Source organism: Nothobranchius furzeri, chromosome 8 (genome assembly GCF_043380555.1).
Source record: "Nothobranchius furzeri strain GRZ-AD chromosome 8, NfurGRZ-RIMD1, whole genome shotgun sequence".
NCBI classification, from domain to species: Eukaryota; Metazoa; Chordata; class Actinopteri; order Cyprinodontiformes; family Nothobranchiidae; genus Nothobranchius; species Nothobranchius furzeri.
Genome location: NC_091748.1, coordinates 65,292,190 through 65,319,176, shown reverse-complemented (window position 1 = coordinate 65,319,176; position 26,987 = coordinate 65,292,190). Strand labels below are relative to the sequence as shown.

At 41.9% G+C, this 26,987-nt stretch overlaps 1 protein-coding gene across 2 annotated transcripts; it reads right to left on the bottom strand.

Moving 5' to 3' along the window:
* Window positions 1–1,991: 1,991 nt before the first annotated feature.
* Window positions 1,992–26,045, bottom strand: arid3a (AT-rich interactive domain 3A). Of its 2 annotated transcripts, none has more exons than XM_015970828.3 (8): window positions 25,497–26,045; window positions 25,131–25,413; window positions 9,808–9,880; window positions 8,306–8,489; window positions 7,637–7,884; window positions 5,654–5,929; window positions 4,662–4,760; window positions 1,992–2,348 (listed from the first exon to the last, which is right to left on the bottom strand). In XM_015970828.3, the coding sequence occupies exons 1-8, from the start codon at window positions 25,820–25,822 to the stop codon at window positions 2,197–2,199; spliced, it is 1,641 nt and encodes a 546-aa protein (XP_015826314.3). In that variant the 5' UTR covers window positions 25,823–26,045; the 3' UTR covers window positions 1,992–2,196. The 2 variants fall into 2 exon arrangements, with proteins under 2 accessions (XP_015826314.3, XP_054608192.2); XM_054752217.2 differs by having other exon boundaries at window positions 5,654–5,926.
* Between the last annotated feature and the right edge of the window lie 942 nt (window positions 26,046–26,987).

Genomic DNA, 26,987 nt, shown 5'->3' with positions numbered 1-26,987 from the left:
TTACATTTCCTTTAGGGGTGGAATATCCCTTTAAAATGCTGAACTATTTTACAACATGGGCGTCAACACCATGGAAGAACTTTGAGGTGTGAGTTCTTAAACTGGTTTAAAACAACAAGTCTTAGAAGTCCGTCCGCCCCTTGAGTTCTTTTACTACTTTAACCAACTTAAAAATAGCATTCTGATGGCGGCATTCATCCAGTTTCAAGAGCACTTTTCAAAGTGACCAGTGTTTGCGTAGCAGCTGGTGGTGATTTCCCACCGAGAAGCGAGTACAGAATCAAAGCCGGGACAGCCACCTGGTGATATTTGACTGAACAGTAAAAAGTGATCAGGTGGACGTACTGCTCACTCTCCGGTCACCTCACGCTGTGCTAAGGCCACAGAACAGAGCCCGTGTACAAAGCCTGATTTACTTCCTAACGTCAGCAGGGACTCGAAGGCTGCTTGGCACGGCTGTGGGGTTGAGACTTGGGAGGCAGAAGGGAGGGAGGGTGAGTAACAATATTTAACAGTCACTAGTCCAAAGAAGTAACATAAGGTAAAGTTAAAAAAGCTGAATGATTGATCTATTCAAAAATGCAAAGACACAACTACTTAGAAAGTGACATGTTGTTTCTCCTGCCATAAATTAACACAAGATTGCACCAACACAAGCAAACACGCACACACAGTTATGATCACGTCTCAGCTCAAAAGAGGCAGCAACCGCGCAGTTTGGGGGTTGCAAAACATTCTCTGCTCTAACCTCTACGGGTGACGAGCCGGTCTCAAGCAGATCCCGATAAGAAGCACTTGGATCAGAAGACGCGAAACTGAAAAGTAAAAGTAGTCCAGATTCCAGTTTGTCCGAGACGATCTAAAACCCCCTGCCCTGTCTACTCTGAGGTCTCTGACCATGCCTACCGACACCTGATTGTCCATGTGAGTTTCTCAAAACTAATAAAGATTTAGCGCTCACAAAAATCCCGGAAAGATTCGGACAGGATATCACTTTATTTCTGACTGAAGCGCCTTCATCTACACACATGCACCTCGCCTTAAGACAGCTACTTCACAAGAAGGCAGAGAGGAAAAAAGAAGGGATTACTCTGCAGAGAAAAAGGTGGAAAGCATTGCTCATTGTCTGTCCAGTGTAATAATAGACGGTGGGAATCGTACAAAGTGAAGAGACACCTGAGAGAAACCACGAAAACCGATGTGTGTTTTAACTCATTTCACCACCTGGCATAGATATGTCTTGAACTGGCCTTGTGTCAACAAACAGGAGTGAATTTTGGGTTTAAATCAGCCACTCGTCTCTGGGAGAACAAGCAGGGTGAATCAAAGAGTTGCACACAGCGACCTGCTGCTAAGAGTCTGAATGGGATAAACGACCCACTAAATGTAACACGAGCAATTTAAAAAATCCTTGTACATTCTTCAGATTCAGACCCTGTGGCGATGATGGGATGTAAATCTCTATGCACGGCATGCAGACCAACACCAAACTTGTTCTCCCACACAAAAAAGTGGCTGCCATGTGGATAAGGTAATCTGGTTTCACACAAATGAGGTCACAACTATACCTTAGTATATGCCCCGAAGAAATAAAATACACAAACTTTTTAAAGCTTTTGGGATTAAAAATAGATGATATTCATACTTCTTTTTTTAATAGAATTCTAAATATATAGATTGTTTTTCTTGCAATGAAAAGACTGTTAAAGATTTAAATGATAAAACACAAAATAAAGAGAATAACGATAATGATAATAATGACAATGAAAAGGTAAAAGAAAAACGATCTTTCCTCGATGAATAACATCATTGTCAGTCAGCAGCTGTGTTTGTGTGCGTAAACAATGCTTGAACCTTCCTAGTTATTACCTTCTCTGTTGTTCTCCAGTAATCTGTACATTTTTGTAGAAATAAATAATTCACAGGTTGTGCATACGTCTAAGTTTAGCATATACTGGCTCTCAGTTGGGATATTTCTTTTTAAAACCCTTTTGGCGATGAAGAGCATAAGACATGAGTTTGTGAGAGAAAACCTGAGATAGTGTACTTCAAGTGAGCTGAGTTTCAGTTTGTCTTTCTGCACTGATGATGGTTCTTCTCTTCTTTTTTGGCATAGATGATGTAGAAAATGAGGTTGCTTTTTGGCTTTTCTTAGCGTGGTTAAAAAAAAAAAGACATGGAAAAGGTGGGAGTTTGTTAAGACAACAGGTTGCTGGAGGTTGAGGTAGGTGTGTTCTGATGCTGCTGCTGCTGTAGAGCAGCCCGACTGCTGACAGGTTTGTGGGAGAGGGGTGATGCAGATGCACCAGATGAGGCTGACCCTGCTGCTGCCTGAGCAAAAAGGACACCTAGATGGGAAAAAACAGGAAAATAGTTAACTTAGAAAAACAAGTGCATACAATAAAAAAGCTGTTTTAAGTATATTACAACAAAGGTATCATAGCTGATTAACCTATTTCTAAGAGTTCTTTCTCTTAGACAGGATTAGCTCCTTCCCCAGTCATTAGTGGATGATCTGAGGACTTCTGGTTAAAGTGCCCATCACCACCATTATTAAGATTATTATTTAACATCATTATAAAATGATCCATCCATCCGTTTTTGGCCGCTTATCTGGGGTCGGGTCAAGGGGGCAGTAACCTAAGCAGGGAGGCCCAGACTTCCTACTCTCCAGCCACTTGGACCAGCTCCTCCGGGGGAATCCTAAGGCATTCCCTGATCAGCCGTGAGACATGGTCTCTAACAGCGTGTCCTGGGTCTTCCTTTAGGCCTTCTCCCAGTTGGATGTGCCCGGAAAACTTCACCAGGGAGGCAACCAGGAGGCATCCTACCATCCAACTGGTTCCCCTTGATGTGGAGGAGCAGCAGGTCTACTCTGGGCCCCACCCGGATGACCGATATTCTCACCCCATCTCTAAGAGAGAGCCCAGCCACTCTGCGGAGAAAACTCATTTCGTCCGCTTGTATCCACGATCTCGTTCTTTCGGTCACTACCCAAAGCTTGTGACCATAGGTGAGGGTAGGAACGTAGATCGATTGGTAAATCGAGAGCTTCACCTTCCGACTCAGCTCTCTCTTCACCAAGACAGACCGGTACAACGCCCGCATCACTGCAGATGCAGCACCAAACTGCCTATTGATCTCACGCTCCATCTTTCCCTCACTCGTGAACAAGACCCTGAGATACTTAAACTCTTCCACTATAAAATGAGATGCATACTTATACTATTGCTATCCGATAAATGGTAACCAAAAATAATAATATTTCATCAAGGTTTAAAGGTGTTGACTTGTTTATTCAACACATTTGCAGTGGTCTTGAGTAGGGGTGAATGCCTTGTAAGCAATTCTTGGGGAAAAAAAAGAATCTCAGATATGTCTGAAACAGAAAGTACAAGTCAGCTGGGGAAGAAAGTAGCTTCAGATGACATGATTTGGAGTCTTATTCCCTTATATTTGGACATTTCGCCGCTGACTGGCTAACAGCAACACAACTCTACCACTGCCTCTGCTTTGCAACGTTGATGTTTTATCTCCACAAATAACTCAAGCCTGAATGAGTTCTGCCGTGATGCGGACCTCAGGCAAGGGAATTAACCACAAGTCATTGCTGCAGGAGAAAAGGCTCAAGTTCCTTATCTGAAAATATGTATTTTCTAATGAAATTAGTTAATTTTAGGACGATTAGCTGATGCTCTAAACTTTTATGCAAAGCAGCAATAAATGTAAATGTATTTCAAATAACTGTTTGGCTGTTTGTTTAAAAGTTGTTAATAAAGGTTTTTGAAAAAAGTATCACAGCGACCAGCATCCTGGCATGCTTTTTGATCGATGACGCAATGCTCCCTGTCTCAATTCTGCAATTATTTGCACACTTGTGTACTACACACTCAAACCCTTACACTGCTCTTTCTCTAAGTGCACTTTGCTGAAGTCCGCAGGGCGCAGACTTGCTCCCATGTATTTTAGACCAGATTTTTATGGTTTTATACTGCAAAGCCGTCAATATTTGTCAACAACTGGGCATCATTTAATCCATTTTCAACAACATTTCGATGTATATTTCCAGAGATAAACAGTAAAAACATCGTCTCTTTAACAATTTATTAATAGTGGTCACATTTGGTGCTGTTTTTAGTTCTGCACCATAAGACGATTATTTTATCTACTCTACAACTTCCACAAGCCCAAAATTATTTATCAGTGACAAGCTGCATGGATTTTTTTCTGGTTTTGGTTCATAGTTATTGGTAAAATAAAAGAACAATTACAGAATATTTAATCAACTTAGATCTTGTTTAAGTTGAATGCATGAAAAAATAGCGGGTGGTTGCTGAAAGACAGAGGGAAAAGTGTTTGGTTTCAAAAAATTTGTTTCGAGTGTCTACACGTGGACGTGTCGCATTTGCATAAACGATACTAGACCTTAACTTCATGCAAAGGAAGGAGCAGTACTTTGATTTCTTTTCTGTAGTAAATCAACACAACACCAGAATACATTCCCTTTCTTTTCAGACAGGTTTGTGTGTCTGATGAAAGACGTGACTGTATAACTTGTAAAGGAAATATTTAATATTAAATTGGGGGTGGGGGGTTGGGGTGATCACAAAGGAAGGAAGTGATGAGCTGTACATCCTGTACCACATGACAGGGGTACTCACCAGTATACACCACCCCATTGAGCTCCACCGACATGCTGATGCTGTTTGTGCCGTTAGTGGTGAGGTTTAGTGCCGAGTCTTGCCTGGCTTGCCTGCCATCTGTCAGGAAGACAACAGTTTAATATTTTTAGAGTTGTTTACAGTCCAAACGTGACGCCTCTCTCAAAATCATATTGATTGATTTTGAGGAAAGTGCACAAAAATTTCCTATGGATGGCATAAACATAATGAAGAAGATCTTTTACAAAAATCTCCTTTAGAACATTTCTCTGAAGTCACCTGATGTATGACTTACTGAGAAACAGTTTGCGTGTTTCATCAGATAATCAGTAACCGAGACAAACCCTGCTATAAGATCAAAGGGTTCGCTTGCAGAAGAGAATCCCCACAAAGACAAACACACATGTACTGTATGTGTGCATGCATGCATGCATGCTGCTCCTATAAGCTAAACGGGTCAACATATAGGCCTGCAGCGGGTTTTCTTCCTCCCTGCTGGCACCTGCGGTTTGTGGTGAGATGACAAGAATGACTTGAGATGGCAACTGTTGCAGGGAAGGTGTGTGAAATCCAGAAATTGTGCAGCCAAAAATAAAGGGCACAGTTAAAAATGATGCAAAGCACAGCGATAATGTAGTAATACAATGGGGATTTATTTTCTTTCAGCTGGAAAACAACAGCAGATATTTTTTAAAGTAAATGGATATAAAGCCGAGTTTAGTAGAGACAGATAAAGATATATGTTATATAATATCTACTTTATAGTGATTGGGCAGTTAGTTTAAATTTAAAGTCACAAAAAAATCTGCTTTATTTAAATTTATGAAGCTTGGATGAATTTAAGCTTAGTATTGTTAGAATTTTCTGTTGTTTTTTTTTAAGTCAAAATTGCTGAACAAGAGAAACGGACAGGAGGGATGGTGTGAAAACATCAAAGTAAAGTTCTTTGTTTGAGTTGTGTGGCGTTGTGTGTGTCAAGCTGTGTTCTTTACCTTGGTTGTTGATGCGGATGTTCATTGGAATCTGAGCAGTCATAGCCAGCAAGTTCTGTTGGAAAACTCTCTGCAGCATCCGGTGATGCTCCTCAGCAGGCAGAGCCATTTTCTTCTCCGGCGGCTCACCGGACTCCAGCTTGTCCCTCAGCTGCTCCAGAGCAACCGCCTGAGCTGCCATCGCTGCCTGCACAGCAACCACTGAGTGACTCGGCACCGGCCCCATAGGCAGACGAGCCAAGCCGACCCCCGGCAGTGGCTGGCCTCCCTCCTCTTCTGGTCAGACCGAGAGAAAATGCAGAACTTGGAGTCAGATAAACTCACATTATGCTTTATTTTAGCATATTAATATCTGGTTCTTGAATGAAAACACCGAGCAGTTCAACATGATGTACGTGACACCAAATCAAAAAGAGATATTTTCTATTATTTTCTAACCCTGAAATTTGATTTTAAAATTAGTCATTAGTTCGAACCTGCACTCTAACCTTCTCAGTACTGTTTTGTTTGCCAACTGATTTAGCAAATTTCTTTACAAATTTTATTTGCAACATAATATGCCTGTATTGTGTACCATTTGTGTCATCTTAAAACCATTGTGTTGTACATATGTACAGATACTCCGTATTTCCTGGAGTGAAAATGAAATGTGCTACCACTAGTTCACCTGTTGAATTAATCATAGATTCCCTAAGATAAAGACAAAAAACTTTCTCTTATGAAATAGAAAATCTAAGAAATGGCCTGTTTTTGTACAGCACCTTCTTAGGGTTCTACAAACCCCCCCAAGGCGCTTCACGACACAATTGGTTATTCGCCCATTCACACACACATTCAGACGCTGGTGGGGATGAGCTACAAAGTAGCTACAGCTGCCCTGGCACACAGTGACAGAAGCATGGCTTGCTGAACACTGGCAGCAAGGCAGGTTAAGTGTCTTGCCCAAGGAAGGACACAACAGCAGCAATGAGTTTTGTGTGTGTGTGTGTGTGGGGGGGGGGGGGGGGGGGTCTGTAAGTGTGGAGGTGTGTGTGTAAGGGAGGGTCTGTAAAGCCCCCTTCAGACAGGCCATGAAAAACGGAAATGTTCCGGACTCTGTCCGTAAGACCTTTGTGTCTGAATACAAACATCCGGATAACATTTTCCGTAATTTAACCGGACGAAGCCCCTAGTAACAGGTCCGGACTTGTTACGGACAGGGTGGCTGCTTCAGACTGGTGAGGTCGAGTTCCAGACAGGGAGGAGGGGGAGGAGGAGGGGACCGGGGGACGCTGTGCGCACCTAGATAGCCCGCTGCTGTAGCATGCGGCGAACCACGGCAGCTCGCCTCCTACGGTACCGTCTAGACGCGCGACGCAGCGCTTCAGTGATTCCTTTAACCATTGAGCTTCATCATCCAGGTCTCTTATGCATCTTCGTGTGCGCAGAATTATGCTTAACATAAGTCCGACCCCCCCTTCCCCTCCCTCCCTCCCTCCCTCCCTCAGACATCTGGAACTTTTCCCTGCTGTGTGAAGGCAGCCGAAAGGACAAGTTCCGGTACAAAAGTGGTGTGTCTGAAAACACAGTTCTGGTTAAAAACCGGATTGAATTGTCCACAAATGTTCCAGAATGTCTATCTGAAAAGGGCTTAAGTGTGTGTGTGTGTGTGTGTGTGTCTGCTCTGTCTTCTCGATCCCCAGTGAGTCATGGAGGATGGCTGCTTTTACTGAGCCAGGATCCTCTGGAGGTTTCTTCCTGTCAAAAGGGAGTTTTCCTCTCCACTGTCGCTAAATGCTTGCTTAGTATGAGGATTGCTGTAAAGACTCTGACACTAGTCAGTGACTCAATGTAATCTGCTGGGTTCCTTATAAAGAAAGCTTTTTACTGATTGGCTTAACGAACTGACCTGTGTTGGAATGTTTACTTTGTGATGTGCCATAAGGCGACTCATGTCATAATCTGGCGCTATATAAGAAAGTACATTTAATTGAAAGTTCCCACCTTTTTTGATCTTCTGGCTAGAAGTCAGCGAGGCTCCATTGGTCCCAACAGTCAGGCCCACGCTGGGCGTAGGGACCTTTGGTGAGGACAGCATGGTGGGTGTCCCATTGGGTGAGTATGTGAAGAGTGAGCTACCAAAGCTCTGCCGTCGACCCTCCCGTCGATTACTGTCGATGGCTGCCTGAAGCTCATTGGGGTTGCTGAGACCTCTTTTGTCACATTCATACGGGTACAGGTACTTCATGTATCTGAAACAAACACCAAAATAAAAGTCCTTAAGAGAGGAATGTCAGGTGCTAAAGCAACAAAAACAAAATAGACTTCTTCTATGTGCAGAAAAGCCTCCAGCAAGAAGAAATTAGAAGACGATCAGTGTTTTTTTATTGCTAACTGGAAATGGGTGAATCCTACACTCAACTGTAGGAAGTGACTTCAACTCACAAGACTAAATTTGTAAAACAAAGTAGTTGTTGACATGCAATTCCACCACTGTGAAACATCAAGCAGAACAGGGATTAAAGGATTGAAGCTCCAACAGTTAGAGCTAACATGAGCTAAGAGAAAAAACAACTTGTGCTCACCTCGGGAGAGGTGCAGAAGCAGTTTTTTATACGTTAGATGAAACACAAGAATACAACCAAGTGTGTGAATGAATGAGTGTGCACTGACTGAGTGCGGAGGGTGAAGGCTGCACTGGTGATCGAGGTAGGCAGGTTGAGTCCCTTGGTGATTTCCCGCCACAGCTTCTTGTTGATGACCTCCACCAGGCCACCCTTTTCTGTCACCAGCTTGTAAAGCATGTACAGATCCAGGACCTGTTTGGCCATGATAGGAATACGATTCACGGGTGTTCCTGTTGCAACAAAACACACACACACACACACACACACACACACACACACACACACACACACACACACACACACACACACACACACACACACACACACACACACACACACACAGAGGTGAAAGGTCAAGAAACAAAAAATCATGCACAACTACATAATGGTTGTGCAAGATTATTCTTCACTGACAGTCAACCAAACACTTTCAAATTTAAACTGAACACTGTAGGCTTTGTTTTCTTAAAATATGTCAGGTTGATAAAACAGAACAAAAACACCAGGTCATATTCTCACGCAGTCAAGATCAGTTAAAATTCCAGGGTATGAGTGATACAAATGTAATTCATAGTACTTTATACTACATAAAACTCTTTGGGTCTTAGAAAAAGGATAAACTACTCCCAAACCCCATCCCACACCATGTTTTGATCCTTAAAACCAGAAAAATGCCAATATGTCAACAACTGAAAACAAAACAAAAAATCTGCATAAACTATTAAGCTTTCAGTTTAACTTAGTCATGAAAAGACAAACTCCTTCTTTGTGTTCACCGCTTCAAAAGGTGATTTTAAATACAGCAATTCCACCTTCTGGTCTACAGATGGCGTTCACAGTACCTCAGAGCAGACCTGACACCTGGGTGTCACTGTAAATAGCTTGTTTGGTTGTTCAGTTGTGGCCACATGTCTGTTGTCTCCCCCCCCACTCCCCGATGTGACAACACCAGCTCTGAGCCCACCTCTGACACCAGCAGGGCCTCTCCTAAGGAGTCGTCTCAAACGGCTGCTTGGCTTTCAGATACAGACAAACCAACACTCCACTGTAAGAAAGACTGATCCAAGCGAGGAGAAATAGGTGTTTTTCATCGTGTGTGTGTGTGTGCGCGTGTGTGTGTGTGTGTGTGTGTGTGTGTGTGTGTGTGTGTGTGTGTGTGTGTGTGTGTGTGTGTGTGTGTGTGTGTGTGTGTGCGTGCGTGCGTGTGTGTGTGGTGTTAGAAAGCCAATCTATCTCCGGGCTTTGATACAGTTATAGCCTGGGAACAGATGAGCGCCTGAGTGACTATGAAGCAATCATCTCTGAAATGAATAAAGACCCCACCCATCCCACTGAAAGAGGAGAAGCTGGAGCTGTGTTATATGTCAGCAAAGGGGGAGGGCCATCATCCCCTCTATATAATTATTAAGAGCAGCTGGAATAAAAACAGCAGATAAAGTAGAAGATGATAAGAGCTGGAACTGATAGGGTGTACTTAAATAAGTGGGCTTATCTAAAATAAAACAGCAGTGCTCGTGGATGAAAAAAAACATTCACACATGCACGCACCTCTTTTCTGCATGAAGCTGAAGAGGTCATCAAGAAACTCTTTTCTCTTGGGGTCTGCATCTAGTTCATAAAGCTGTTGAGATAAAAGGTGGAAGATTAATAAATAAGCAACAAGTGATGGTTTTAATGTTGGACAAGAACAAATATTTTAGACACAACATTTGATTAGTGAGATCAGAACGTCCTGCTATCATAAAATCAATTTCAATATGCAACCACACATCAAACAGCTGGAGGAAAATGACGTCAGTCCCAGCTCTGAAACAATGGCAGTCAATGCGGAGGCTGTGACAGTCAGATAATTAGACGCCACACCAGCAGAAATAAAAATAAAACACGGGTCAATTTCTCCACGTGATCCTTAAATATCCGATTTTGAGAGGAGACGACGGAGAGGAAAACAGAAAATGATGTGAAGCAGTTTGGCTTGATGAGAACCTGATGTGGCTCCGGCTGCTGGCAGGGCCCCGGGCTCTGGAAAGTTCAGTGAAAGTAAGCAGTAAAAGTGAGGCGCCCACTTGGGGAGTGGGGGGTTTCAGTGGGCTCATTCAGCCTGCGGTTATTTTTTTTTCCATTCATAGTAATAACAAAATTGCTCGTTAATGCCCTTTTCTATTTATATCACACGCTTAATGCAAACATCGACTCCGTCTCATGAAGAGGCGGCACGATCTTCGCACTCTTAACAGCAGATCTCAGCTACATCTACCACCCGAGATAAATAGCACCAACAACATCACACGCTGAGGTCATGGAGTTTCATAATGTATTATTGAAAATAACAGGTTGTGAAACACAATGTGCAACCGAGCACCACCATACAAAACCACAGAAAAAAAAAGCCACGTATATTATTATTACACAGCCGTGAGAGCAGCCCTCAGTTTTCAACCGAGCCTCTGCTAAGCTTCGTGACGCACGCTGCCGTCTGAAACCTTTGATATCACTTCAGGAAATCACTCACCTCAGCTCGAAGCCGACAGAGCAGAAACGGACAACAGCTTTTGGTTTGGAGTGGTTGTAAAATGCATGAACTTTGTGTGGATCTTTGACTACAAAGTTTAAATGTATCCCATGTATTTCTGCATTTGGGTCAATCCCTTTTACTGAAGGACTAATAAAGGCCCGTTTTAAAGAGATTATACTCTTGTTAAGCCAACACTAGAGCTGTATTGTAACAGAGTTAATACCTAAAATAAAAACAAGTGCGGTAAATCAAAATCTAACTAGGATACATTTGACCAAGATTCTGATTGGATTTTTTTTTTACCTCAGGGAGAGAAATGATTTTAAAAACCCTAATAAGATGAGACAAAGAGTTTCAGACTTATTGAGTCAGAAACTTCATTCCTGATTGATTCTTGACTGAAGTTTGCACATCGTGATGGATTCTGACTGCAGAGGGATTCTGGCCTGCCAACACGTAACAGTCAGCGTTCATCTGGTGAATGAGTTTGCGTGTTTATGAAGGAAGGGCTGAGAAAAAAAATGAAAATGAAAGGCTTCTTTGGTGAGAGCAGTGCCCTCTTACTGCCAACACACTGTCCCTTACAGCAGCATTAAGCCCTCGTTAGTGACTCCAAGCTGCTGTAGGATCTTATTATCTAGTGGTCAGAGGGGTGGGACCAAAGAGGTTTGAGGTGGATGTTGCGGTGGGGGATGCCAGCTAATGTACAAGCCTGCTGGAGGCAGGGGGGAGTTTTAATTACAGGATGCACGCATTTCGTGAAGTGCCGCGCCATAAATCTCAGAAATTACCCCTTCTCCTGCTCCCTTCCCCCTCCATGTTGCTTTATTTGCTCTCTATCCCCCTTTCGGTCTCTGTTCTAATCACACCAATAAATATTTGCCTTGTGGTGGGAGAGCTTCAATCCTTTTCTGTCAAATCCATTAGATGAATTTGGATAGCGACCAAACTCACTTCCATCACTCTACTCCGCAAAGGAGAGCAGAGCAACAAACAAACACAACAAAACCCTGTCAAAGTCATGATTCTCATGTGACAGCTTGTCCTCTATGGTGATTTTAAAAGACTCGTAACAGTAACTGGGAGGCGGTGAGTTGATTGGTGTCCACTTGAGAAGCATAGTGAAGTGTGAACTGTGTTAACACACTCAAAGTATCCATTTTACTCATGCATATCCAGTTACAGGTCTCATTCAGTTTTTACAGACTTGGGCACAGTGCCCTGCTTTGTTTCTGCAAACATCTAATATTTCTCCACTTGTCACCTCCACATTTGACCTGCTGACCTGTTCCTGATGTTTAAATTTTGAAGGCATTTGGCCCAAACATGTTTGAAATCTTTTTATGGATAAAAGCACGAGTGTAATTAAGCAGAAACTGTAATTATCGAATTATGTTGTTGTGCACGACCCGATCCACAGCTGCACTGTTGTCGTGGTGGTTATCGCTGTTTCCTCACAGTCCAAAAATATGGATATTAGGTCAATTTGTGGCTCTAAATCAAGCCCAAGTGTGAGTTGTGCAATAGTGGTGAGCCCACTAAAGACTCAGGCATGCCAGCGAGCTGTAACGGGACAAAGCTTGAGGAAAATAAATAAATGAATAAGTCGACTCCACAAAGGGAGTGCTTGAAATAAGACCATGTAAATGCAATTTTCTAATTACTTCAATCTCAATACACTTACGCTCTGAGTAATAATAAATGAATTAGAAAAGCATCAGTTTTAATCAGGTTTTTTACTCAGCCATGCATTCATTTCAGTTAGCCTATATCATCAAATGTACGTGCGTGTGTGTGTGTGTATACATACACACACACTTATATAAAAAGCTCAAACGCCCATATTTGTTCATCATACAAATCTATAATCGCTGCGATGTCAACCTCCTAAAGTAATGAGGTTTATTTTTATAGGGAGGTCTAAAGGAGTCTTATTATTCTTAGGAAATAGAAGCCAAGCAGCTCATGTAAATTTGAGAAACGGGGCACGTCCAGCAGCTGCACAAGTCACTCTCTGAGCCATAGATCAATTTAAACACGCCAAGCTGCAGTTTGGACTAGAGCAGCGCTGTTATGGGGAGAACCAGCTGTGAATCTGGATGATTTAGTTCGGAGAAACTGCTGCTGAGCGAACATAAGCCGAGTAGGGTGGCCAATTGACTCAAAAAAACCAACCAGCATGCTGTCAAACTGGCAAGACCACTGCCACACCTCTCCCCTCTATGCACCATTGTTTCTCCCTCACCCACATACACATTATATACATTTCCTCAGCGTCTGTGTCTTTGTTGACCCCTCTGCATCTGTTTTCCGTCCTACTTCCACTCTTTGGTGTGTGTCTCTATTTGTCCTTCATCTCCTATCAGCTTTACTCTTTTTCTTTTTGCCATTCCCTTGTATATAATCCTTGTGTACATTATAACTCCCCTACCACATACAGACGTTTATCAGGCTGACGTGGGTGCGGCCACCGTAGCTTTTTCCCAAGTCTATATAATGAGACGGGGGGCCTCCCTCCTGGCTTAAAGCTTGGCTAGTCAGATAAACAATAAGAAACTAGATAAACGACAAGAAACTGGGATGACTGGTACTGCAGCGTTCACACACCTTGACAAAATCCCATGCAACAGCGGTATTGAGCCTTTCCCTTACAGAAATGCAGGTAAAGATTTTAAATCATATGATTTGTGGGAAATTTAATCAATCTGCTCTAGCATGTGAACTCAAAACGACCATCAGCAGCAGATTTTTGTTAAAGATGGCAGTGCAAAACGCTTCAGATTTCACAACTTTCAGATAAATAATCATTCAGCCTGTTGTCTGATAGTTCCCGAGCATGAATGTAGGTCAGCGACAGAATGTCTGGAGATAAATTATAAACAGGCCTTATACTGCAAATAATCAGTAACTAAAGAGCAGCTTTTACGGCCTCAAAGACAGGGTGGGTAACGGTGTGTGTGTGTGTGTGTTTGTGTTTGGGGGAGGGTCACTCAACCATTAATGCAAATGGCTGTCAGTAGTGCTGGCACACCAGTGTTGCACAGCACACAAAAGAGCCTTTGCAACTAAAAACCCAAACCGAGAGCAGCCTGGGGTATCACCTATATGCTCCCTTACACCTGCCAGTCACCTTTTGTCCAAGCAAAACATCCACAAACATGTACACACATGTAGAAAATAGCCCATCATTTTGGCTCTGGTTCTGTTTCTTTGTAAACACTCCCGTTTAAGTCTGCATGACTGCTGTCTGACCTAAATGATGTTGAAAGTAATTTATCTTGTAGATAAAATTCTGGTCTTTATCTGAGTTAAAGCTGTCCAAAGTTAATTTAAAGGTTTGGTCGATGTCAAATTAAAGGAGAGCGATAACTAATTGTTAAAGTTTCCCTTGAAATCTTCAAAGAAACTACAAAAAAGCCCCCAAAAAACTGCAACCAACAGAAGCTACAGTAGCAAGCACGCCTTAGAAAGGATTAACCGATTCTGTAACTACTGGGTGATAACCTCTAGGTGTGTTTTATCCTCCCGTGTGCGTTTGGGCTCATGGAAATGTTTACAAAGTTTCTATAGCTGCAAATAACAGAAACCACGTTAAACAGAGATCAAATCCCATTTTACCAAAAGCTAAAGGAGCAGTCCCTCTATCACACATTATTGCAAGAGATTAGTATAAACTTGTTTTCTTCGTATGGCCCCGCCTAACAGGAATGGAAAAAATGCTGCTGGTTGTGTTTCAGCAAGACTAAATCATGATCGATGAGGATGAGAGGGTGACTGCCTCGTACAGCCAACATGGGTATAACAGCACCCCAAACCCAAGGCAGGGAGGGGGAACTCATGAGCACGTGATTAGTCTAAGTCATGCCGAATGCTTATCGAAAAAGTCATTAATGTACAGCGTAGGCACAGCTAACCATTCACACTGTAATAAAATGAAATGTTTTAGTTATTTTTGTCCAAAAGCCTCTAATGTTCACCCAGTATGTAAAAAGTTGATTATGGGGGATTAGATTTTATTCTCAATTCAATCCAATCTCCACTCAAATGAATAAACTCAATTCAGTTCTTTAAAGGTGTGGTTCACTCCTTTAATAAATACATTTGCAGTGGTCTCTAGCAGGAATTAATGCCTTTTAAGTCGTACTCATGGGGAAAAATATACTGGTGCACCATTTCCAGGAACTAGCAGTTACCCACATCAATGCTGAGCTTCAGACAGCAGGATTTAGAGTCTTTTTTCCTGATATTTTGACATCTCACCTCCCTTTGGATAACAGCAATGTGACTACTGCCTTCCAACGTGGGTGTTTTATCTCCACAAATAACTCAAGCCTGGAGGAGCTTCTGCCGTGTGGTTAAGTTGCTAATGCTAATGGCTAGCTTCAATTAGTTGGGACGTTCTCTGCTGTTTCCTGGATGCTAAACCAACAACAGCCTTCCCTGTCGTGAGTCATGATGGATGAGTCCATGAATGTTATAAGTGACAGTGTGACATAGATCTGTCAGAATTTTCAAATCCTAGAGTTTCACGATATATTTTTTTTATCAGAAGCTAATGCAGGAGATCGGTGTAGGAGACTGTTTTCATGTTCAGCCTGCATGAGAAACCCAGAGAGGCTGGTTATGATCAGAAATAGTTATTAAAAAATGGGGTTTCAGTGAACCACACCTTTAACACAAACTATTTCCCATGTGTATGAAATCTTACTTTTGTGTAAGATACACAAATCTACATTTGTTTTATTTCCATTGAAAGAACATCTTGAGTATTGCTGCCGTTTCCAATTGGCCTTCCTCACACAAAGACATGTAGTGAAATAGAAGTAAAAATAAATGCAATTCTGCAGAAACCAATTGCTATTTCTAACCCCAGTTAGCATAAAGTAAAATAAAAATAGTCTTTTACTGGAAGATCACACAGAGTTTTTCATTTTTATTTTAGAATGACCTGAAACAATGTCCATTGATGTTAGAATTCGCTTTGAAATTTTTAGGAAAATAAGGAAAAAGAAACAAATTAATAAATAATATATATATATGTGTATATATGTATAGGGTGTGTGCGTGTGCGTGTGTGTTTGAGAAAGCTTCTCAAAGCAGCTGACGTGTTAACATAACAGGATTAAACAAAAAAATAATAATAAAGTGATATTGCTTTTAAACATGTTTGCAAACAGTTTATTATCAGTGTATACACGATTATCTGGTTGTTGTTTAACAGAAGAATGAGACATTTTAAACTTGGATCTGTGCTGAAGAGTTAAATAACAATCCATGTCAATCCTCTGTGTATTGCAGTCCAGCGCTGATCAGGAAAACATCTTAATCATTCAGGTGACAGGAAGACAGCAGCAAAGCAGCAATCACACCTACTCGTCTCTATAAAAGCACATTTTTAATGAATCTGTCTCTGTTAGCCCGGCCCGTCACCATCCCCCCACAGGAGCACACAATTAACAGCCACAAACAGTGCTGTCACACTTGCGAGGCTCTGAGAATTGCTTTATTGACAGGTCGGATCAAAAGACATCATAATAACTGACCGGCTGACCTCATGAATTCAAACGCATCGACTGAGGATGAGGAGCTGACAGCTTAGTCGACACAAGCAGCACCGTCGTGGCCGAGTCTAACTGATGTCGCTTTATCTGCAGCAGACACATTTGCCCCGAGAAAAAAAAAAATACAGGGAGATTAGCGAGTTGGAAAGGCAAGAATGAAACTGATGCCGCTTGTAGCTACTGAATAAAAACCGCATGCTGAAATGTGCCAACCATGGCATCAAACCAAACCAAATGATTCATACTACGCCTGTGGCCATCATTTCCTTGATGTTTGGGATATGCTTAGTCAGCTGGTTTTATAGCCTATTGAGGTAAACTACTTAATTATATCCTGGTTTCCCACTTCTTCTCTTTTAACCTCATTAGAAACAGGTCAGAAAAAAAACGGCACTACAAAAGAACATTCATGACGTACTTGAACGCACCATAGGAGGTCACTGATCATGCTTTCTTTACAATGTGTGATGTTGTAAGTGAGGCCTCAGTTTCTTAACTAGTGTATGAGCGTTTTTACGGTGGGATTACTGGATGAAAAGAAAAAGGTGGAATCTAATGGATAATCCCAGGAACCCCAACCAGAATGAGTCGCATCAGATGAACATTTGGATTCTATTCCTGCCTGCTGCTGCTATTTGGATACAGACCAGAAATAGCAGCAAATTTTCCCAGAGGTCTCCAGAGTCTGATGTATGTTGTAACCGCACGGCTAATGAGTGGTATCACGATGATGGATGCCCAAACTGGGCGAGGCTAAGCTAAACAGACAGAAGGGAGGGGGAGAGGGGTGTAGCAGCCATTTAAGATCATAAAAGTGACGTGCCATACCACACGCAGCATCAGCAGCTTGAAAGAGTATTTTTCACCCAGACACAATGAAAAAAATGAAATGAAAGCTTCTTTTAAAAAAAAAGCAGGATTCTGTGCAATAGCCGAACCATCTGACCCAGATAATGGTGTAATGAGACTTTGAGAAAGCTGAAAGTATTTATTAAGCGCCACAGCAGATGCTGTGATAGTGCAAGTCTGAATGCAGACAGATGGAGACAGAGATAGCAGCATAGCTGAAGTTTCACAAGAAGGTTTGTAATGGCACTTATACACAAACAAGAGTCGGAGCGTTGATCTTCCCTGGGAAGACTAAAAATGGGCATTCTGCTTTAGCTTTTTCTTTTTTTTGGGGGGGGGGGGGGGGGGGAAGTTCAAGGTTGGATGTATGTGCTGCCAATCAGACTGATGGATGGACGAGGCCAGGGGTTTAATGGTTTACAACGTTGACCTTAAAAACATATCTGGCCCACCCGGCGGAGAGCTGTCCATGTGGCTCATCAAAGGCAGAGCGGTGGCGTCCACGTGGCCAAACCTGCTCCAGTCGATATGTGGGTGAGCAGAAATCTGACCTAAAGGAACCGCTATGCTCTTTCTATACATGGAACTGCAGTCCGCCTTCCTGTTTAAACATTTACGTGTACGACGGATTTGAAACATACACACTGCATCCAGAGCTTGTAAGCAGGCATGATCCTGTTTGTGTTACAGCAGAGTAACCGTGAACATCTGTTTGTGCCTTTTTTAACCTGGTGATATTCCCTCTTCACAGCAAACGTGCAACATCAGCAACAACTTATTTTCCATGTGTGATCATCAACATATGTAAGCTTCCAGCCTGAAAGGAGCACGCTCATTAGAACCAAAGCTACTATTAATCTCATTAGGAATATCAGGGCCTTCATGCTTTGACATGTCAAAATATCTGCAGGCGGAAGGGTCTATTATCAGTTCCTATTGGTGTAATATCAGGAGTGCCTATTAGTATCTGTAGCATTTACTGAACCTGACCTCCAGCTATGCACAGACAATCATAAAAGGTCGGCTATTATCATACAGACAAGACGGTGCAGCTACACTAATGTCACCCGGGCCAAATTGGACAATTATGGATAAAAGCACTAACAGAACCTTTTTATGATCTGAGAGTGGTGCCCTGCTTCGCCGCGTTCCCAATCTATTGACTGCAAATGCTATTACAGGCACATTTCAAAACACACAAATCCATTCTCCAGTTTTACTTCACACTAGGACAAAGAGCAACTCAGACCTTGAAGATGTGCAGCTAAGTACCTTTATCTGTGTTTGACCTATTTCTTAATTGATTCCCCAAAGAACGGCCGCTTCAGGCACTCTACCTTTTCAGAGCAGGAAGGCAAAAGCACAAAAAAAGTAGTCTTTTGTTCCAGTAAGAGCCCACTGCTGGGTCTTTGTATGAAGAGATGTCACTTAAAGCTTTGTTTTATTGACAACTTGAGCCATTTGGTGCTCATCTTTATCGGTTTCCATAAGGGCGCATTAAGAGTTTCTTGAATAGGGATGAAAAGAAAAAGAAAGTAGCAACTTTCTGTTTCCTGTACGCATACAGGAGGCAAAATAAGACAATGGTGTTCAAGTTTTTAATCATCATTTTTGTTTGTCTGAAGGTTTAAAGTCATAGAATAGTGACATTAAAAGTAGTCAGGGGAAACATTAAAGGCGATGCAGCCTAATAAAGTGCAACAGCAAAAGTAAAGCAAGAGCTAGCTCCAGCCTTTACACAATCTTTGTTTACATTCCTTCTGCAGCCCCCCTCTCCTGGTCTGCATTGAGTGCCTGCCAATTTCCAGAATCCCCATGGCTGTAGTTTCTGACATCAGTCTCATGCAGCACGCTTGAGTTTGGACACGTTTCAAATGCTCTGCGGTGCTTCAGAGTCAAAATGAGCATTTACTACACGTTCTACTTGGCGGCGGTTCAAAGCTCAGTGCCAACTGATGGACTTTTTCCTGTTGCCTCAGTCACACCTACCCCTTTCCTCTCAACAGGAAGACTTTCAGAGGCTTTCCCATGTTATCTCAGACCCCTCCTCGATGCTTTTTGAACTTTTTTAGGCCCTTTGTTATGACGGCATAAACATGGACCACAAACGTTGTGTTGACATTTCTGTTAAAACAGAAATGTCTGCACACAAAGATCTCTGCAGGCATAACAGAACAAATCAAACAACAGCCTCTCCAGTGCTTCTCACTGCAGCCCTGCAGTAAAGAGTCACAAAACGAGTCTGCAGGGAGGCGGCCTCTGCACCTTCCTGTGCAGTTCCAGATGACGTGGTTCACAAAGGTTCGGATGCCTTGCTGTCCTCATGTTGTTGAACAGAACCCAATAAAAAGGAATTAACATCAACATTTATCAACATAATGCCCCAAAATTTTAAAATTGGTTTGAAATGAGCTATTCATTTATTGAAAAACAGTGGATTAGGGAATAATGAATAACATATATCTTCATCTGTAATCAGTCAAATTTAATCACATTTTAAAATGTATTTTTAAAATAAAAAAATCTATTAATGTTGTTGGTTTTCGAGAGCATGATAGAAAACTTGTTTGGAAATAGTTTGACTTTTTTTTAAACTTTTTTTTTTAAATAATCCTCTAAGTTTCTACAAAACGAGAGGAAAAAGTTCTGATGAACTCATAAAATGTTACAACCTGGATCAAAAGGTTTCTCTGTGGTGGAATATAAACTCAACAAGCACTTATCAGACAGCTGCATCAGCAGAAACTTGATGGGCAATCCCAATAAGTGTCGCTCCCAATTGGCTCTTATTCCAGCTACGCTTCCTGTAGTCCCTAACAGCCCCCTCCCCCTCAAACCAATCTGTGTGTGTGTGCGCGCGTGTGTGTTTGTGCAATTTAATGTTTAATGCCAACCCCCTCCCTCCATTTGAGCTGATCATGGTGAGTATCATGAATTTTTAAAGACATCCCTACTTTACTGTCCATCTGGGCTCCATCTGTCCAGTTGCTGGTGTTTAAAGCGGACAGAAACACAGAAGGAGACTTCAAAGGCTCGGCACGACCTCTGGATCATTTCAGCCCTGAAGAAGATAGTGTTTATAAAAGAGGAGCTAGGTAATGCAATAATCAACCTAGAACTAAAGAAATACAGAGATAAAGAGAAAAATGATCACAAAACTTTAAATTCTGTCTCCAGTGGAAACATTATCAGAAGAGTTTGTGATAATAGTCCAACAAATGAAGGGTTTCAAATCATTGGTTTTGTAAAACTAAACATTCCCAGCTTGTTACTAGTGGCCGACTACAGCAAATGGTTGCAAACCATTTTGTAACCGCTGGAAGTATTCGCCATACGTTGGCTTCCTGAAATTTAAGAGCAGCTCATTTGTTTTTGTAGGAAGTGAAATTGCAGACACCCATACTTATGTCCCGTGGGGCAGATATATGAAGGGAGTCGAGATATTAGGCAGGGCTGTGCTGATATTATGCTGATATCACTCAAACACTTCCACCAGACGCACAAATCAGTTTCATGTACAGAATAATCCAACATCGCTGTCATAATTTGATATCGCTATAAATCCTCGCCCTTTATTTAATTCTGCTGCTCTCTGCCATAGCCAGATATGACGCTGCTGGCAGAGGGCCCTGAATGTTTGGATTAATTCATTTAAACCCACAGCGTAATCAGACATGGACCAGACTGCACCTCCGGGCTTAATTTAGTCTGACATTTTAGCTGAGAGTAAAGGAAGGTGGCTGGATGATCCACCAGGAATGCAGGTTGGGATTTGCTGGTGTATCCCTGCCACACAGAGCCTGGGGCAAAACTTTACTAAACGCTGCACTTCACCCACTACTGCTTCATTTCATATTTTAGACTCATTCAAAGCCTTTTTAACATGTCCTTTACATAGTAAATCATGCATCCTATAGTTTTAGTTCAGTTTGATCTAAAGTCTTTGTTAGATCCGCGCTGAATGTGAGCCGCAGGCGTCGTGCCGAAGACAGTTTGTCGTTTGGGAGAACTCTAACTGCTCTACGCTGATAGAGGCATGCAAAGTTTCTGCTGAGGATCTGAGGTTCCTAGTGGCCACATTATCACCCTCCATCAGGCACATTCCTGCAGCCTCCACCCACCTGCCCAAAATAAACTGTATCGTTTTAACCCTCTCCTCCCCACCCAGTTGCACTAAACCAGCAAACAAGTGCAAACAGAGCACATGCAGGAGGTGCTATAGGGTATTCTGGTGAAAGTTGAAGCACAATTATTGAGTTATTTTCTTCTCTAACCAATGATTGATTGAGATCAGACCAAAATAAAGACAAAGTGTTTTTGAGAAAAAAAAAGTTTAAATATGAGTGAAAAGGGTCATAAACACAGCTGCCTTTTCAGGCAGAAGGTTTTCAAACAATCCAAAGAGCTTTTTGTTGACATTCCCCTTAAAGACGCTGGAGAGGCAATGAAATGTGATCATTAACGTTCAGTCCCAGAAACGGATCTGTGAACGTCAGAGGGAGAACCGTGACTGTACTGGTTTCTGGTCCACATAAATCTGGTTTGAAAAGAATCACTTTGTCACAAATGTGACAAAAAATGACTTTTAGATTTTCACAAAGCCCTGAGAAATCATTTTTTGTCTCAGCTGATTTATACGTGATGAAAAAAATGCTAAATTTCAGTTAATTTGAGTTTTATACTAAAATGTTTCTGCTAGAATGTATAAAACATCATTTCTCAAAATTTCTCTGAAAAGTTTTACCAACTTCATGCATTATTCCAAGGAATCTAATTTAATTTTGGCTTTTTCTGAAGTTTCAAGCTGCTAGAAAGATTTTTTAAGTGCTAAATTTACTCACATGCATCCCTTTAGGCATGCAACTTTTTATTTTTACTGACTATTAATCTTTATATTACTCACAATGCAAAGAGTATGTAGAATAAAACACTGAAAATGCACAAATAAGCCCCTGCAGTGTGCTGATTTTAGCCATCACACCCCTCAAATTACAAGAAACCACACATTTCTGGTTCAGAAGCTAAAAAAGAAGCAAAATAAAAAACGCCAAGATGCTATAATAAAAATAAAATCAGCTGTTTTGATGCATGGGGCTAGAATTATCAGGAGGAAGTCAGGCCTCGTCCTAACAGACTAAAGCTGCTATTATACTTAATTGCTATAATCATCTAAGGGCAAAATTGGTCCTTTTGAATAATGTGCAATTCTAAAATCCTGGAATCAGGAAATTCTAAACAAGCTGAAGCCAGAGAGCTTCAACACTCCAGGACACAGACTTGGATTCTATACATGACAAAGTATTTTCCTCGTCTTTGTCTCCATCATTAGCTTACTGGAGTGGCACTATCAAAAGGTTTTACTCCTGACAAATGGCAAAACCTCCAGCTGTGTTATAAAGATCATGGTCACAGGCTTCATCCACCACTCTAAGACCTATAGTCTTAATATACAAGCAAGCAATAAAAATTATGGACCAGAAACCATTGAAATGGCATCTTTGTCACATTTTAAGGAAACATAATCTTCTCACTTTCGAAAATGTTATTAATTTTAGCACTCTGATTCTTTTTCAATTGTCTACATGATAACTTGTCTAGACTGTTCTCTACTCTGGCCATCAGACGTCAGAGCTCTCATAGAACGATCACTCGAGCCTCCACCTGCGGCGATTGTCTCGTCCCGCGGTGCAAGACTTCTTTTGGCCAGTCTGCTCTTTCTGTAAAGGGAGCCAGACTTTGGAACTCTCTACCTACTGACCTAAGACTAGAAACGGACAGTAAAGTTTTTAACAAAGAACTCAAAAAATGGTTAAAGTCTAAACAACAATGTCTACATGAATAGTTTTAAACTCTTACATTGCTGCTCAAATGGCCTTTTTTTTCTTTTTTACTGAAAATTGTTTGAAATTTTAATCTGTTTTCTGTTTGATTTATTGTTGATCTCTTTGTATTTTATTCAAATCTACTCTACTTTTTAGAAAGGTTCTATGGACAAGTGTTGCAAATTAGCACGTGTGCTAACACACTAAACACTGCATCTGGTTTGTCCAATGTAATTTCTGTGTCCATGTCAAATGAACATCACATTACATTACATTAAATGCTACTGATCATCATGTTGGGAGAAAAACATCCTGCGAGTAAAAACCAGCTCAGAGTATCGTGTCAAGGCATTCATACAAACATTTACAGAGGGAGTGGTGGACTATGTAGAAAAACAGGAAGCAGCTTTTAGGGGAGCTATATTCTATACGCTCTGTAATTACGAGAAATGAGCCCTAAATTACAGAATCTTTAGTTAGGCTTGATAATGAGGCGCAAGTAGGCAGCATGGCAAAGATAAGTTACCCTCAACACACTAAAGGCACCAATAATCTAAAGAAAATCACAAAAGCTTTGTTTTTATTTGTCAAACAGATTGTGTTTGGATAAAAGATCAAACGGCTTCTCATCCTGCTGAACGCGCTATGGCCGGTGACTTTGCAACAGACCATGATGGTTTGCATTTTAATAGCAGCTTTTATTGTGTAATAAGTCACAGTGTGAAATGGTGGCTCAGTATCGGCCGCCCACATACACACAAGCTTAGATTTTCTCTGACGTGCAGAAGTAAAGTCACATTTGTAGAGATGCATTTTAGAAACGGAAACAGAAAAATTAAATAAAAAAACAAAGAAGTAGGCTTGGAAAACGTGTGCATCTATAAATTGAGTGATCGGTGAATGCAAAGGTCACTCTTCTTTGGATTAAATCCGATCTAATTGTCAGAAGAAAGCCTCTTTTGTGTGACCGAGTTAAAAATGCTTTGTTGAAATTACATTAAAAAAGGTTTCTGGTTAATCATGAGGTTTAACTGCATTTTCTTGTGAGTAAACCATCAGCTTTTAATTCCTTTCTAATCTTTAATTGACAGCAGTCTTCCATTTAGAGGTAGCTGCTGACAGTCTTGAGTCCGGTCATGTAAACAGCCTGCCTTATTGGGCCTCTCTCATAATATTCAGCCCACTGGCATGTTTACAGTAAATTCCAGTATGTTAAAGCTGTTAAAGTGCTCTCTAACTCACCCATCCCCCTCCTTCAGCCCTCACTACAAGGCACTAGTTTTGTTTTTATTCTTTAGGATAATTCAAACTAAATCTGTGTAGACACAGAGCAGCTTGAAATAAAACCTGATCGGTTTAAATCTGAACTTTTAGCATGAAGTTGGAAAGCAAACCAGAACTTTGGTTTTATCAACTTTTGACTGCTGTTCCATTTCCCACCCTGGTCAGATTACATTCTGTGCTGCACAGAAAATGCCACACAAGTTTAATGTGAGGGGTGGCCCTCTGGTCAGCAGCAGTTGTAACTCGTGCACGTCTTTGTAGTCGCAGAAATGGGATTTTTGAAATTTGCAGGAACTTCTATGTGAATACGCGCTTCGGTAATGACACCAAAACCACCTTTACTGTACACCAGAAACATGTCAAGATTTTGATTGAACAAGACCTTCAGGTACAATACGCCTTTGTACCTGAATTACTCAATACGCTGAAAAAACAAATCCCAAGTAGTGTTTGAATAAGGTCAATATTGGTGCAGTTTTAAGCAGTCAACGTAGTTCAAACTGTAAAATAACACAGGTGAGGTCAGCAAATGTTCATTAATTACGCTGAAAAATCTATCAGAGTGATCGCTCTTTGGCAGGCTTGGCGCTGATTCAACATCTTACGTCAACTGAAAAAATGTTGACGGGTTACACCGAAGCAACGGAGAGTTCCTTTCAGAGACACAAAGAGAGACAGGTGATAAGTCACACCGCAGATACTTCCTGCTCGGTGTTTGAGTTTGTTACGGTTCAAAGGTAGTTCAAATCTGCAGAAAAATAATCTATTAATAAAAAAATAACCCCCCTTTTACATTATTGAGGCTTTAAGTTTCACACAGCAGAGAAACAGAAAGCCCACCTGTCTGAACTGCTCCTCATAGGTCCACTCTCCATGATCCTGTCCACCCAGGTGACTGTGAGGGGCGTGGGGAGGCATGATGGCAACACGAGGCTCCTGCTCAACACTGAGACGCCTCTTCAGCATCTGGGGGTGTGGGTGGAGCTGGCGGTGAGGAAGCAGAAGAATGCCCTTTCCAGGAGCCACGGCATCATGACATGTGGACAGGCCTTCCTCTGGAAGGTCGTCATCATAGTCTTCATCCATCTCACTTTCAAAGTCTCCCTCGTCCCATTTCTGCTTACTGGGTTTACGTTAAAAACAGAAAACGTAAAAAAATATTTAGAACATTTTGATAAAAGACTGACCAAAGAATTCCTAACTTACATCTGCTCCTCCTCGTCTGACCCCATCATGTCCTTGTACTGTTCGTCTCCTTCATCGTTGTCATCTTCCTGTTCCTCCTCGCCGCCACTGCTACGCTTTGACATCGGGCTGTCTGAGACCCTCTGCAGTCCAGCTGCAGCAGCGCGCATGGCTGCCAGAGCCACTATTTGGGCCTGCTCCCCCTCAGGGGCAGGGCTCTCCATTGGGTCGTCACCTGTACAGACCTGGGCGTGCTGGGCGATGGATTGCTGCTGTAGCTGCTGCTCCATCATTAGCTTGGCCCTTTGCTGCCTGTGCAGGTTCTCCATGACGGCCTGCAGCTTCATCTCAGGGGAAAGTGGCACTGTGCTCAGCAGCCTTCCTTCCCCTCCTTCCCCCACTCAAAGAGCACCAGTTGGGTTTCAATCAGGGGGCGGCGGTCACACCGTCTACCAAGAAAAGCACAACAAACTGTGCCTGCGACAGAGTGGCCAACAGCTGTCAGAATATGTAATGGTTATGGTTACGTGGAAATATGAGTCTTTGAGGAGACGTGGGGGGAGCCGGAACAGGAAGGGGTCTGTGGGAGCTTTGAGACATGCAGTCAGAGGTCAGCAGTGGCTCTGGAGGCTGAAGTCTCAAACTTGTTTCGATGTTTTTGGAGGTGCTGGGGAATCTGAAGCTGGAGGCAGAGCCGAGTCATCCAGTATTCACTCAGGCACAAGCAGCAGAAGACAAGGTGGGAGTAGAAACCTTCACTGACAGACTACAAAGACCTGGGGGAGACAAACAATAGCGTGATGTCAGAGGGCTACGCCCTTACTGTTTACATCAGTCACCTGAGCTAAAATGCAAGAAGGATTCATGTTAAAGGTGTACCAAAACCATTAAGCCCTCCAGAGCAACAGAGAAGAGAATACAGGTTTATTCAAAAGAAAACATCTTCTGCTTTTAAAAGAAGAATCTTTCAATTATTTCATTCCTCTAGCTGTGATTGAAAACTTTTCAACTATAACTTCTGTGTTGTGTTGCAGTTTAGATCAGATATTTAGAAATGAAGCTAATGAGTGACACAGCAGGAAAAAGTTCAGCTATTTTTGAGGCTCTTGGTGAATTTTCTTTATTTTACTTCATGACAATAAACAATCTGACTTAACTTCTGTAGAAGTGTTGCAACCTGCAGAAAGGCAAACAACTACGGGTAAGACTAGAGAGACTTTCTGTCATCACAGGTTAAGAAAATGTTCAATTTCACACACGGAAATTCAAGTGTTGATCTAAAATCCCTGTAAAACGCACACACACACACACACACACACACACACACACACACACACACACACACACACACACACACACACACACACACACACACACACACACACACACACACACACCATGTCTAAAAACTTCACCAGAGGAAGTGAAATCACAGGAAGAAACAACATTTTTTCACCTGGTTGGCTTCAAATCAAGATAAATTTTTGCCTCATCAACACAAAAGAACATCAT

Bases quoted from the DNA above. Each gene is read 5' to 3' on its own strand.
- arid3a (XM_015970828.3), bottom strand. From the start codon at position 25,822: ATGAAGCTGCAGGCCGTCATGGAGAACCTGCACAGGCAGCAAAGGGCC. The intron at 7,885-8,305 runs GTCAGTGCACAC...TGTTTGTTTCAG, and splicing joins GCCTTCACCCTCCGCACTCA to ATACATGAAGTACCTGTACC. The intron at 5,930-7,636 runs GTGGGAACTTTC...CGGTCTGACCAG, and splicing joins TAGCCAGAAGATCAAAAAAG to AAGAGGAGGGAGGCCAGCCA.